The 12823-nt window shown below is 42.0% G+C and overlaps 2 protein-coding genes across 3 annotated transcripts in view; one reads left to right on the top strand and one right to left on the bottom strand.

Moving 5' to 3' along the window:
- The window catches only part of nbeab (neurobeachin b), a 176549-nt gene that overhangs the window by 114094 nt on the left and 49632 nt on the right, over positions 1-12823 (top strand). For both annotated transcript variants that reach the window (XM_053423381.1, XM_053423380.1), the window contains exons 38-39: positions 726-872; positions 5977-6113. In XM_053423381.1, coding sequence (XP_053279356.1) covers positions 726-872; positions 5977-6113 — 284 coding nt within the window. The remainder of the gene's footprint in view (positions 1-725; positions 873-5976; positions 6114-12823) is intronic.
- mab21l1 (mab-21-like 1) lies at positions 6748-9158 on the bottom strand. Its single transcript, XM_053423379.1, has one exon. It carries the CDS (start codon positions 8736-8738, stop codon positions 7659-7661), a length of 1080 nt encoding a protein of 359 aa, XP_053279354.1. The 5' UTR covers positions 8739-9158; the 3' UTR covers positions 6748-7658.

Here is a 12823-nt window from a genome sequence, read left to right as displayed (position 1 = left end):
AAATGTGTCTTGAGACCCCCTTTGTTTGTAAGCATGTACGAACTCATCTTTTTCTCCTCTATAGCTTCATGATGAAGTCTTGCTGTAAGTAAGCAGCCTCCTAATTGTGCTGTCTGTTCGCTCTCGCTGTTGACAAGGCTCCAAAAGCGGCAAATGATATTTCTAATCGACTGCGAGCTGGAGTTGTATCCCCCGACACAGCTGCTGGTCTTTCAAGATGCAGATTGTGTTTCATTGTTGACCTTGTCTAAAAATAAAAGCTCAAACACCTCTGATGTTCAACCACGCGAGATGTATTCAGTGAGCGAAACGTGTGCCGTGACATTCTTTCATATGTTATGGCAAGTACATTAGAGAGCATCTCATTTCAGGTTCATCCCGCATATCATTGTGTATTTCATGCAGAGATTGACTACGGTTTAATTCCTGTTCCTTATCTTGCAAGATGTTATGCAGTTTAAGAGCCTATAAAAAGCAGAGTGTGTTATCTGAACTCTCCCGAACCTGGTTAGAATAAATCATCGCTTTGTGATAATGATGATTAGTTTGAGGTTTGTATGTATAAATGTCAGTCTATAGATTTGTTGCTTCATCACATGTGGCTTACATGAGTAGTAACACAAGTTTCACGAGTGTGTGTGTGTGTCTGTGTGTTTGCATGTTTATGAGTGCGTGTCTGTGAGCTTTAGAGGTGTAAGTCTTTCTAAATATTGCATAATTTACAGGCTCCGTGGAGGAGGAGGTGGTCAGGTCTAAGAAGTCCGTCCGCCTCCAGCCCGTGACGAGCCAGAACCCGGAGCCGGAGCTGATGCTGGACGGGGACGATGACGCTGTCAGCCTGCTGCAGGAGAAGGAGATGGACAACATGGCTGGTAAGTTTGCTCACCAGCGCCTCCATCAATCCCCAACGTGGCCCCTGCTGGAGCGAGAGCACTTGGTTTTCTTCCGATTAGAATTATTACCGAATTCAAGGACACTGTTCACATCAGCACAGCAAAGCAATAGTTTGAATCAATTAATAGCTGGTATTTATATTTGATAAAAGTTATTTTTAGTTTTAAATATCTGATGTTTGTGAGGTGTGAGTTTGCTGGTTTGCTCCTGCAGTTCTGATCCAGCTGCATTTTAGTTCTGGTCTGATCAGTGTCCCTGTCTGTTTTGCTTTGGGTCTCTTCAGCACGGTTCCTTCCTCGTGGGTTTATCTCCAGAGGCAAGTCTCCTAAAGTTAAACTAACACCGGAGAGATGATCAGTCCAGATATGTCACAACTCATATTTAGGATTTCCCAAGAAACCAGTGATTAAACCTGTTTGCTGATTCTCAACTTTACTGTGGCCTTATTTGATGCATCTCTCTAAAAAAAGTATTTGTCCTATATTGAAGGTACATTGGTTATAATATTCTAATAAGGCCACAGTTAAGTGTCACCTAACATAATCAAATTGATCAAATCCCTTGATGATACCGATTAAACACACGCATATTCGAACACGTGCATCTCCCCAAAAAAAATGCAATTACCATGAACAATAAATGAATTCTTTGATATTAGAAATTATTGAGGTCAATAAAACTGTGTACATGCATTTTCCAGTACATATAATCCACTCCCTTGGTAATATAAATCCATAACACCTCGATAAAATTAATAACGTGTCATATTTTTACTTCCATAGAAAATTGCTCTTAATGTGTATTTTCTTTGTGGATGTGAATACTTGGAAAGTGAGTGAGAGCGAACAACAAGTTAATTATTCTGCTGGTAAACTCCCCATCCTGCTCTCATCAGTGAACAATCACTGAGAGACGAGTTGACCTTAACAGCTGCGGAAAGACAAATACAATGTCGGGATTGTTTTTCTATCCAGTGTCTTAAATCAGAGTTAATACTCAGTCAATAGTGCAACTTACTGCCAAGGCGACGAGTGCCCAAAACCTTTTGTAATGAAACCAGCATCATACTGGGAGTCTGAGCCAAACGGCCAGGCCAACATTGAGCTGTTTTAAAAGGTGAGTTATCCAGAGTTCAGTTGTGTTTGGATTTTTTAGGAGAAATGAAGAATGCTGCAACGTGTCCTCGTCATTTAAGCCAAACCTTCACTGAACACATCATACAAACAGCTGGCGGTTTAAAGAAGCAGCATTTGTTACTGGTTTGTAGTTATTTTTGTAGAATCTAAAGTTATACTGGACGCTACTGGTCAATTTTTATAAATATTTCCTACATTTTAGTGACAAAGACGATATAAAAAGAAATAAATCTGAATCTTAGAGAATTTGGGAATCTGGACATTTTGCTTTTTTTGGTTGCAGAAAATGTATGCATTGTTTTTATCTATATTTCTAATTAACACACGCACATATATATACGTTTGAGTGATAACAAAGGAGAACAGGCAAATTGGAAGTTGTTCCTCCTTTTGGTAATGAAATGGCAGAACTAACCTTATCACATCATCTAATATCAGAGATTTTGTTCCTGGATTCTGCCAGTGGAATAATTCAGTGTAGAGGGAAAGTTGAAATTGTTTTTGACGTCTTTAAAATTACCAAATCTGCAGGATCCGGGCTGCCACTGACTTGCTGGTTAACGGTATGAATGTATGTGTGTAATAGATTCATTCCAGGTGCAGAATTTATGAAATAGAGCCTGAAACTCTATAGATTCCCAGACACTTACATATTAATCTCTGTTTCATCGCCCTGCGTATATATAACCGAGTTATCGCGGCTCAGTAAACGAGGCTCAGGCTGAACAAGGACGCTGCTGAGCAGAGAAATATCCCCTCTCATGATCCTGCAGATGAAATCTCAAAGGAAGATGCTATGGCCCCTCCTCTTTGTCCCAGGGCCAGCAGGCAGCCAAACACTGTCTGTCAGACGCACTGCCCGCTGCAAAGAGCAGGACAAGGGCGCAAACACAAGAAGAGTCTATTCTCCTCAGAGATCTTATAAAGGCCTCGTACAAAACAGCAGTGTCGAGATGGAACATTTGTGTTGCGTTTACGACGTGTACGCATGTTAGAGATTAGGAACCAAACATTGAGAAATAACCATCTTTTTTTATTTTTTTGCCAGCTGAAGTCATGCTCTCACCAACAGGGGAGCCGCCTCACACTGTAACATTTGGATAATGTTTTTACCAGGGCGCCCTGTCAGTGTTTGACCAGCATCCAATCACAGGCATGAGCAGCCTTAATGAGAGATCTGGGACGAGATCCTTGTCAACAACAGTCTTCCTCCTGCCAGCCGCTGGGTCAGTGCCGGCTGCCGCTGCCAAGGGGGCGGCGCCTGCACTCAAGGGCCCGAGCAGTTGTGGTTACTGAACCTATGATTAGCTTTGCTCCCCCACAAACATTAGAAAATGCTGCCCATGCTAGCATTAAATAAGCCTTTCTCTGTGAACGCATCATAACCAAAATTGGACAAAATGGAAGCGTGAGATGAGCATGTGAGTCGCTCACGAGGCATTTCTCAAAGATGAGGTGGTACATTGGATTGTTCTGCTGGCAGTAGTACACCCCGAAGTGTGGTTTAGCTGCCACAGCCATTTTGTTCTCACTTAATTTAGCCCTCCTCTGTCCATGTTAGTCCCCATTCACAATACTGACATGTTTATACAACAGTGAGACCAACACAACATTTCTCAGTGTGTAATCTCAGGGGAAGAAAGTAGAGAATGACGAAGACTTAGTCTTAATACCCGGCCTTACGCAAAACCGAGGTTATAAAAAATGTTTGTATTTTTGGATTAATTCATGTTTTTATTCAAATGTGTCGAAGCAGAATATAATATAATAAGGATAGAGTAATATAGAATGAGGATGAGGTAAAAATGAAAATAAACAAAAGTGCTTGCTTGGTTTATTTGTATACTTATGTATTTATATGTGTATTTTTATTTTGCCGTTTTTATTCCTCGAGGCTTTTGCACACAGCTCTGTGTTTTATGTTATACGTTGAAAGAGACATTCATAAAAACAGTGGGAAAGAGAGAAAGCAATGTTTCAGTGACGAGCAAGCTGGTGCTGCTTTTCAGATACTCAGCACTGAGCACATTATAATGACTGCAGCTGTGTGTGTGTGTGTGTGTGTGTGTGTGTGTGTGCGTGTGCGTGTGTGTGTGTGTCATAAGTCAGCGTGTGCACGTTAGAAATAACATGTATGAGTGATAGTGCTCAGTTGTAGCATAGTGACCCACTTCCTCTTACATTTCTCTCATAATGTAAAAAGACTGGACTCGATCAGACGCTGCAGTCCAGCAGATGGATTGTGGGTAACAACACACCCATCGTCTCAGCACTTCTCCCAAACTCCCACTACACCAACATGAGACTCCATTAAACCAGCTAGTCATTTAACAAATATTAGCTTTTTCAATATAATAAAAAAAGCTTTACACACACCACTTATATTTTGTAACTTGGCCTTAATTTCATTATTCTCATGTAAACATTTTAATGCCATATAGCCTAATTATGGAAATATCCCTGAGGGGATTACTGCCTAATCCTCTTCCTCCCTATAGAGCGATGGAGGCTGTGGCTTAACGCTTCAGGGCTGCAGTGTCTTTCTGCAAGTGGAGCTCATGTGTGTGTATATCGGGCTGCAGCACAATTCATCAGCTCAGGACGTGTTAAGAGGTGAAGGAGTTTGTAATTGAGGGGCTGAAACCTGAAGAGGATTGTATTTTATTATGGCTAAAATAACACAAAAGGATGAATTGTCAGAAATAGCTATAATAATAATAATTTCTTACTGATCTTTTTTTTCTTTCAAAGTTTATCTCTTTTAAAATATACTGAACGTTATCTGAAATAAAACAGCGCGTGTTTACTGCAGGTATTTCCTCGTCACACGGAGCTGGTAAGCACCGTGTATTGGCTGCGGGCTGATAGCATCAGCAGATAGGATCACTGTTAATGGACTCGAGCTGAGGAGGAAGAATGGAGCGGGGGGGTGCCTGCGCAGCTCCAAGAGCGATGAAGGGGCGCTCTGGGACCGAAATCCACTTGTATTCCTGTAACACTATCGGCCATAATTGGCTGAGGAACGCAGATTAAGATTGATGAGACATTAAAGTGGCTCTTTGGAGTTTAGGGCGGATCGATAAATATCCTGATTTCTCTTCTTTTTTTTTTCGAGAGCGAGAGAGAGAGAGAGAGAGAGAGACTGTCGCTCCCATGCAGACAGATCACTGCTCCACAGCGACACTGATGCGAGAACATGGTGGATGAAGAGGTGCAGAGGGAGGAGACTGAAATAAAGATGTGATCACTATCAGCTGACCAGGGTCACACACAAAACACACAGTAAAACCACATCTGGAGTAGAAACAAGCGTGTAGTATTGTATGTATGCGCGTGTGTATAACAGGATATTTATCGTGTTTTGTATTAGTATTATATACTGAGCCCAAGTACATCCCTGCATATCAATATCAATAGATTATGGAGATATATAGGCTATGTGAGGATAATAACGAATTAATTGAGCCAATTATATATAAATGTTATAAACATTTAATTTCTAAATAGCACTGGTTGTTTGGTTAAAAAACATTTTGTATTATCACACAAACACGTAGGCTTCCTATGATTCGATGCTACTTTATCCAGGCCTGCTTATTATAATGCGCATAAACCAACGCGCGTTCCAAAACCTTTTGTTTGGTGGAAACTACCTTACTACTACAGACATAAAGAGCAGTAATGGAGTAGTTATCATAACGGACAATATCTGACCGAATTGTAGTCGTTCATTTTAATTATCTCTAATGTTTACACGCGCACGATGTAGCGTATAATACATCTTTACGCACGTGTAGTGGTGTGGTGGGACACAGACAGGCGTCAGGACACCACCTGTAATCGCATGTATCCCTTTTACAGGATTAAGCTCAGAGTTAGTAAACATGTATATATATATATTTATTGTACACGCTGATGGATCGTGCGTCCCTGCTCTGATCCGCAGGCCCCGTGGTTCTGAGCAGCCCGGCCCAGCTCGTCGCCCCTGTCCTGGTGGCCCGGGGGACTCTGTCCATCACCACCACTGAGATCTACTTCGAGGTGGACGAGGATGACCCCGCCTTCAACAGGGTCGACCCCAAGGTGGGTAACACGCACCGCGGTGTGCAGCTTAAATTGGAAAACTCGCAGTTTGGTTTCCGACACGTTTCACCGTTTTTTATCCCCCCATTGCAACAGGTAATAATAACCAGTCACTGTAGTTTACGCATGTGTTGATAATATCCTATAATAAATACGAGCGGATTTGTAGCGGTCTCTGGCTACTCGGTTTTGCTCTGTCGTATTATACAATTGATGCAATATTTTCCTTTGCATATTATTACGGCTTATTTCTATTTTTATGTGTTTCAATTACCCGTTTTATTCATGCATTCGTAAAAAAAAAACTATAATGACCTTTGAGGCCTGTGCTCGCCATGATGGGTCAGCCATCAAACCGCCATGACAGATTGTCCAAGTAATGCAACATAACTGCTTTTGCACACAATATTAAAACAGTAATAATAATATATACGGGTGTTTTGCATAGGGGTTGAGGTTTTAAAAATAAACCAGACTGACCTGCATGGTAACAGATCTCTCAAAATGGCTTATTCCATTCCCCCTCCTATTTCCCTTCCTATGTGACACTTTTACCCAAAGTAAAATGTCATATTAATTAGGCCTACTTCCCTTCCGTCAAAACCACAGTTAATAAAACCATAATGGGACACAATTATAAAACAGCTCGTTTTATTAGCTCTTTAAATTAGACCAAAGACAGAAATAAAAAAAAAATCAGATCACAGATGTTATAATCCAGTGTATTTCAAGTGCATTTTTTTTTTCAATTAAACTGTAATATATATATATACTATATCTGTTATCATTTTCATTTTTTTTATCATGTCGGCCTAAGAATGGTAGAGGAAAAAAAACAACAACCCCAAAATATTAAAAGTTGGAATACTTTTAAATAATAATTCAAGTAAATCGATGGAATGTTCTCATTGTAAAAAAACAAAAAACAAATGCCGTATACGCCTACCATCAAAATGTAAACTTTCAAGAAATTAGAAAAAGTCCATTGAAACAGATGAGTCAGACTACCACTGATGCAAGTATAAATTAAAAACGTTCCTACCGGATAGAGGAAAAACAAACAAAAAAAGTTTCAGAAGTAGATTTAAACAGGTGGATCCTATTTACGTGTCACAGAACAACATTCACAATTTTTTCAGACCACTTGAATCACAATGTATGAATGTATTTACAGTATAAAATGTACAGATGTGTGTAAGTTGTTTTAGTTTTCTCTCTTTTTTCCAAATGGTGTCTCTTGGGGATAGGGGGCTTTATTTTAAAGCAAATGCTCAGGGTGGCACGGGTGGAGGTGGAACTCCTGGGTTAATGGTGGGCCAATAATTTAAACTTGCTCCTTAATACTGACACCTACAAAAAGGTGCACGGGGGGGAGAGAATATTAATAAAAAATCATCTTGAAACAGGCCAAAACAAATGGAATGACAAGAGGACATTTCACCAGATTTAGCCAAATGGTTTGGCACATTTGTCTGTCCCTTTATGAGCTCGTTTGGCCTCTTTACCACAAATTTGAAAGACGAGGTGAACCGACATGTCTTTACCTCAGAGTTTCTCCAAGCTTTTGGGGTTGGTCAGTATTTCTCTCGCCAGGCGCCAAGTCTGTTTCGCGGCGTTCTCGAGCCCAGAGTGGGGCTTTCCCTGGAACAGGTCTAAATTAGGCAGGAAATAATGCGGGCACCTTCGGCACTGCAAACACGAAATAAGCTGCAATAGAATCCCGTTCAGGCGGTCGCCGAGGCAGTTCTCGTCCCAGTCCGACTCCCGGGGATGCTTCTCGCACTCGTAGGAAACCAAACTCTTCATGTGGTAGTTGTTCAGCGGCTGTCCGGGCAGCTCCAGGTGACGGTCGCGCAAAGCCTTCAGCACCGACAGGCACTTCTTCCTGCACCCGCCCATCAGGAGCCGGTTCTCGGCCTCGCCGAATTGCAAGACCCAAGCGTCGCTCTCCGCCGAGCTCTGCTTGCCGTTCAGCGAGTAGCACTCTTTGGATAAAAGGTTGAATCCCTCCGCTTTGACTTCGGCCACCCGGTTCGGCCCCGGCCACGGGATGTGCGGGAGAGGCCAGTGCGCCGCGCTCCGAGGCCAGATCCCGGTGCACTTGAACGCCGGCGTGATTATCACCACGTATCTGTCCCGAATGCGCAACTTCACCTCACTTGTGTCAGCGACCATTTTGACAACATCTCTGTAGCTGCATTTATCCACCGCCTGCGCCACCAGCGTCTGAAATCTCGAGCGGATCTTGCGCGCCGAGAGGTAACCGGAGGCGGTGATGAACTCGACCCAGAGAGACATGCTCCTCTTGCGGCCGTCGCTGAGCTTGAGCACGGCGCAGCCCGGGAGAGAGCCGTCGTCCACAAAGTTGAATACTCCCATCTGGTTCAGATAGAGCACCACCTCGAACTCGGTGGGCGAGATGACCTCCAGTCCCTCGAACCGGTTATCCATCTCGCTGAGGGAGCTGATGAAGCGCGGCTCCTGCACCTCCACCTCCTTCAGGACATCCGAGACCACCTTGCACACCTCCCGGATGGACTTGGAGATGGCCGCTTTTCGAGTGTGGCATTTCTCGTTGTAGTATTTGTTGAGGTGGTACACCAACTTCGCCTGGGCGGCTATCATATTTGGGCAGAGATCCGGGTTGTACACCGGAGTCTCGCAGTACGCCGACGGATCCAACGCGGCTGTTATTACGGGAGCCAATTTTAGAGAAGAAAGGGGTCTATTTAAAAAGAAAAGGCAAAAAAAATGATGTCTATTAATAAGACAACTGTTCAAAACTGGGCTCGGAGCACGTGCGTAATGATCATATCACAACACGCATAGATGCCGCTCGCTGAACTGCATTGAAGTCCTTCTGAACAACCAGGGCTGCAGCGATTAAAAGTCCATTTCAACCCCGCGAGCTTCAGGAGCCGGAATATATAAAAAAATAAAGCAGCCTGTTCTCCCTCTGTGATCACTGTGCCGGTTAAGGAGTCCGCGTAATTGCGCAGAGTGGAGTGTGCGCTCTTGACGCAGCCGCCCGGTGTTGCTGTGTTTTACGACAGGGACACACACACACACACACACGCGCGCTCGCACACACACTTTATTATAAGGGAGGAGTTCGAAGCCAAGATGTCCAATCGCCGCGTGATGCGTCACCACTTCCCAGTTTATCGCAAACAAATTCATCCTTGGGTTTTATATACAAGGGAGGGAAAAAAAAGAAGGAAAGTACAGGTAGTAGTAGAAGTATATCGAGGAGCGGAAGTAACACCTACGTATTTGGAGAGAGAGATAGAGAGAGGGAGAGAGAGGAAAAAACAAAACTGCATTTTCTCTGCGTTACATTTCTTTTCCTGGGACTTTATCTGCTGACTTTTTTATTTTTTTGATAGTCCGCTATATTGAATCATATATAAAACAGTAGGTGGGTTTAGAATTGCTGATGCATTTGGCTCTTCGGATAATAAAACCTTACAATTTTGCAATTGCATTTAAATCTTTATTTTTATATTTTGTTTCCTGCTGTGCAACGAATCCAACTCCTTCCACATTAGACGCATAAAGTGAGAGTAATTTCGGGAGTTTTAGTCACGCAGAGTATATTTGTATTTTGTAAATTGGGCTTCGTGAGTTTGTGAGTTTGTTTTTTGAAGCTTTAATGAGATAATCGTGATTTAGTTTATCAATTAAACCTTTTCCAGCTCTTTTGAAATTATTTGAACAGTCTGGTATCAGGTTTGTGGCCGAACTATGGGAAAGTCATGGCTCTGTTTATATTTAGCATTGTGATTGCCTTTGACCCATTAATTATCGTGGCTGGGATGCATGTCAATGTGTGTGTGTGTGTGTGTGTGTGTGTGTGTGTGTGTGTGTGTGTATGTGTGTATGTGTGTGTTATCCTGCAGATCGAGGCTGTTTGTTTTGCTCTAACTGTGCAGGAACAGCCTGTTCTGTGATGTATTTTATCTGTTTAATTAATGGATCTTATTTTGAAAGAAAAAAAACCCTTTTAATATTTGCAATCGTGCATTTCACTCTTATATTTCTCAAAAAAGGAAAAGTAGCTCATATAACCATTACTACATTTTGCAGTGAATTTATTTAGCTGTGTTTATGTAACAGAGACATTTTATAATGTTCCACGGAGAGAATGTGTCCATCTGTGCTTTTATAATAATTTTATATTCAACAATACTTGTTATATTGAAATTATTATTTTAACCAATGTTGCATATTGTTTATATAAAGACACTATGATGCACTGGAATTGTACATAATTATAGTTTTATAATGGTTAGTATATTCGAATGTAATTACAGCAATAATAAGATAATAATCCACAGAAAAATACAAAATAAGAAAATTAAATAAAAAAAAAACATTAAAAGCTAATAAGTAAAAAAATATTATTGACATGCTAGACCATGTTATACAGGGATGACGTGTTTAGCCACAGCTCTGTTGATGTGACACAGTGATTCACAATAAAGAGATCTTGCCTCCCCACTAAACCCTCCCCGGCTCTCATCACTCCACTGGCACTCCGTCTCTCAAGGTACAGTGTGCTCTTTGAAGAGGACTTCAAAAAGATAATGCTGCTCGGATCAGATAAGGAACACAAAGGCGTTTACACTCATCTCCGCTCTCGTCTCAACTGCACACGACCAGACATTATGGGGGCAGAGCGCCGCTCGTCAGCCCTGACTCTCGCTACACGGCTGCGTCTGAGCGGGAGATGGCGTGTTCGGGAAGGACCCTGATAGATAGGTGACTCCCATTATCACATATATAGTCCCAGTCTGCCATGGACACACTGCCAGCAGCCTGTTGACAGGCCCCAGTGATATGTCCACGCTGTTACCAGGCAGAAAGTACAGACATGGAGCAGCATCCTTTGTTTGTCGCCAATCTAATTCGGGATAGAAGCTTGTATAAAAGGCTCCTTCTGTAATTAAATGATACGATTAGCTCTATTCTCTTTCTGATATATCTCTGGAGGATATGGAGTCTGGCATGGACGATGTCATGGGGTGAGAGGTAGTAATAAAACCAAAAAGCCTCTTCCACTCCCAGGCTTTGATAGTGTTTTCTCTCACTCTCTCCCACTGTCTGTGGCCCAGCAGGTACTTGCCTCTTATTGGAACCAGACTGGCCCCACTTTCCAGGCCGTCTTGCTCCCAGTCAGATACGTCTGAATCCAATTGCACCTCTCGAGTTTGCGCTTTAGCCTTTTGCCGTCCTTGTGCGTGATGGGGGGGTGGGGTGTGTGTGTGTGTATATATGTGTGTGTGGGTGTTCATTGAGATTATCACCTCTTAATCTAAAGCATGTGGCTGCACACGTCTCACAGTAACTCAACCTGCTCTGTCCTCCCAAGACTCCAGCCGTTGTCAGGTCCGGCCTGTGAGACGCTCCAATCTTCTCACACCAGTATCTCCACCATCGCAACATTGGAAGCTTTGTTAATTCATTTGAGATTCCGCCGGGGCCCTCGCACTCAAGTGGGAAACATAAGGGTGTGATTCCAGCACAGGCCTATTTCTGACCCAGCAAAATGCATGCATGAATGTGTAAATCAATACAATGACTTCTGCTTCCCCTAATTTTGCACGAGCATGTGACCCTGTTTTTGAAGGCTTCTTTGTTTCCAGAGCATGCCTCGACACTTATTCATGTTCTCTCCTCCATCTTTTCCCCCTTTCTTCTAACAAGACTGATCGTCCTGCTAACATGTTCAGGCGTTTAGGGTCAGTGGCACTTTTCTGATGCCTGAAATTGCCCTTTGATGACATCGCTCGTGCCTTTTGAGACGATGTTTCCACTGATCGTAGCAGTTCTCATTAAATGTATTTATTTCATCCCCAAGGCTTCATAGACCTTTGCTACACATAAATTAGTCATATATATATATATATATAGAGAGAGTTTACTTGAACACATACGCACGTTATGTGTTCTTATACAAATAAGAGGAATCTGTAGAAAACACATGATTATTTTATTGTATGCACAAAATAATATGTAGCCTTGAGCGCTTAATAAAAAAATTATAACATGTTGAAAAAGTGAGTCCCACAGGGGAAACTGAAAAACCTCAATGCTCCTCAAATACTTTTTATGATCTTGTTTGACCAAAACCCTGTATTGTATAAACAGAAGGTCTTACAGATATATGCACACATGTCATTACGTTCAATTCTCTATTTCCTCGTTTTAATTAACAAAACAGTCAGTTACATTACACAAGTATCACAATTAGCCGAGTTTAAGCCGGATCAAGACCCTTAAAACCACCAATCTTATAATAGTGTAATTATTGACGAGGCTGCATTATTTTGATAATCCTATTACACAAGAACAAACACGGCCCTTTCCAGGCTTTTTTCATTACATTTCCGGGGTCATTTAGTATGTAAGAGAAATAATCTCAAACCACGTCCCATACAAAGGGAGTTTACCAGCTAGCTCTCGAGCTAATGTGCAGATTAGTCAAAGTGGACTTAATAGGATGACATATTTCTATATAAATCAGATTAAAAGCACTGACACTTCGGAGATGTGACATCAATACTGGCTCTCGGACTGGGTGAAATAATATACTTTAATCTCTGGGGATAACCGCTCACTTTCACACGTTCCCTGTAATTTTATTTGTCACGAAATTAAATTGTCATTGGGATTTTTAATAGCCAAACATCATTATTCCAGGCAATATG

This window comes from Pleuronectes platessa, chromosome 5, assembly GCF_947347685.1.
Source record: "Pleuronectes platessa chromosome 5, fPlePla1.1, whole genome shotgun sequence".
NCBI lineage: Eukaryota > Metazoa > Chordata > Actinopteri > Pleuronectiformes > Pleuronectidae > Pleuronectes > Pleuronectes platessa.
This window is presented reverse-complemented; position numbering and strand designations above follow the sequence as displayed.

Bases quoted from the DNA above. Each gene is read 5' to 3' on its own strand.
- mab21l1 (XM_053423379.1), bottom strand. From the start codon at position 8,738: ATGATAGCCGCCCAGGCGAAGTTGGTGTACCACCTCAACAAATACTAC.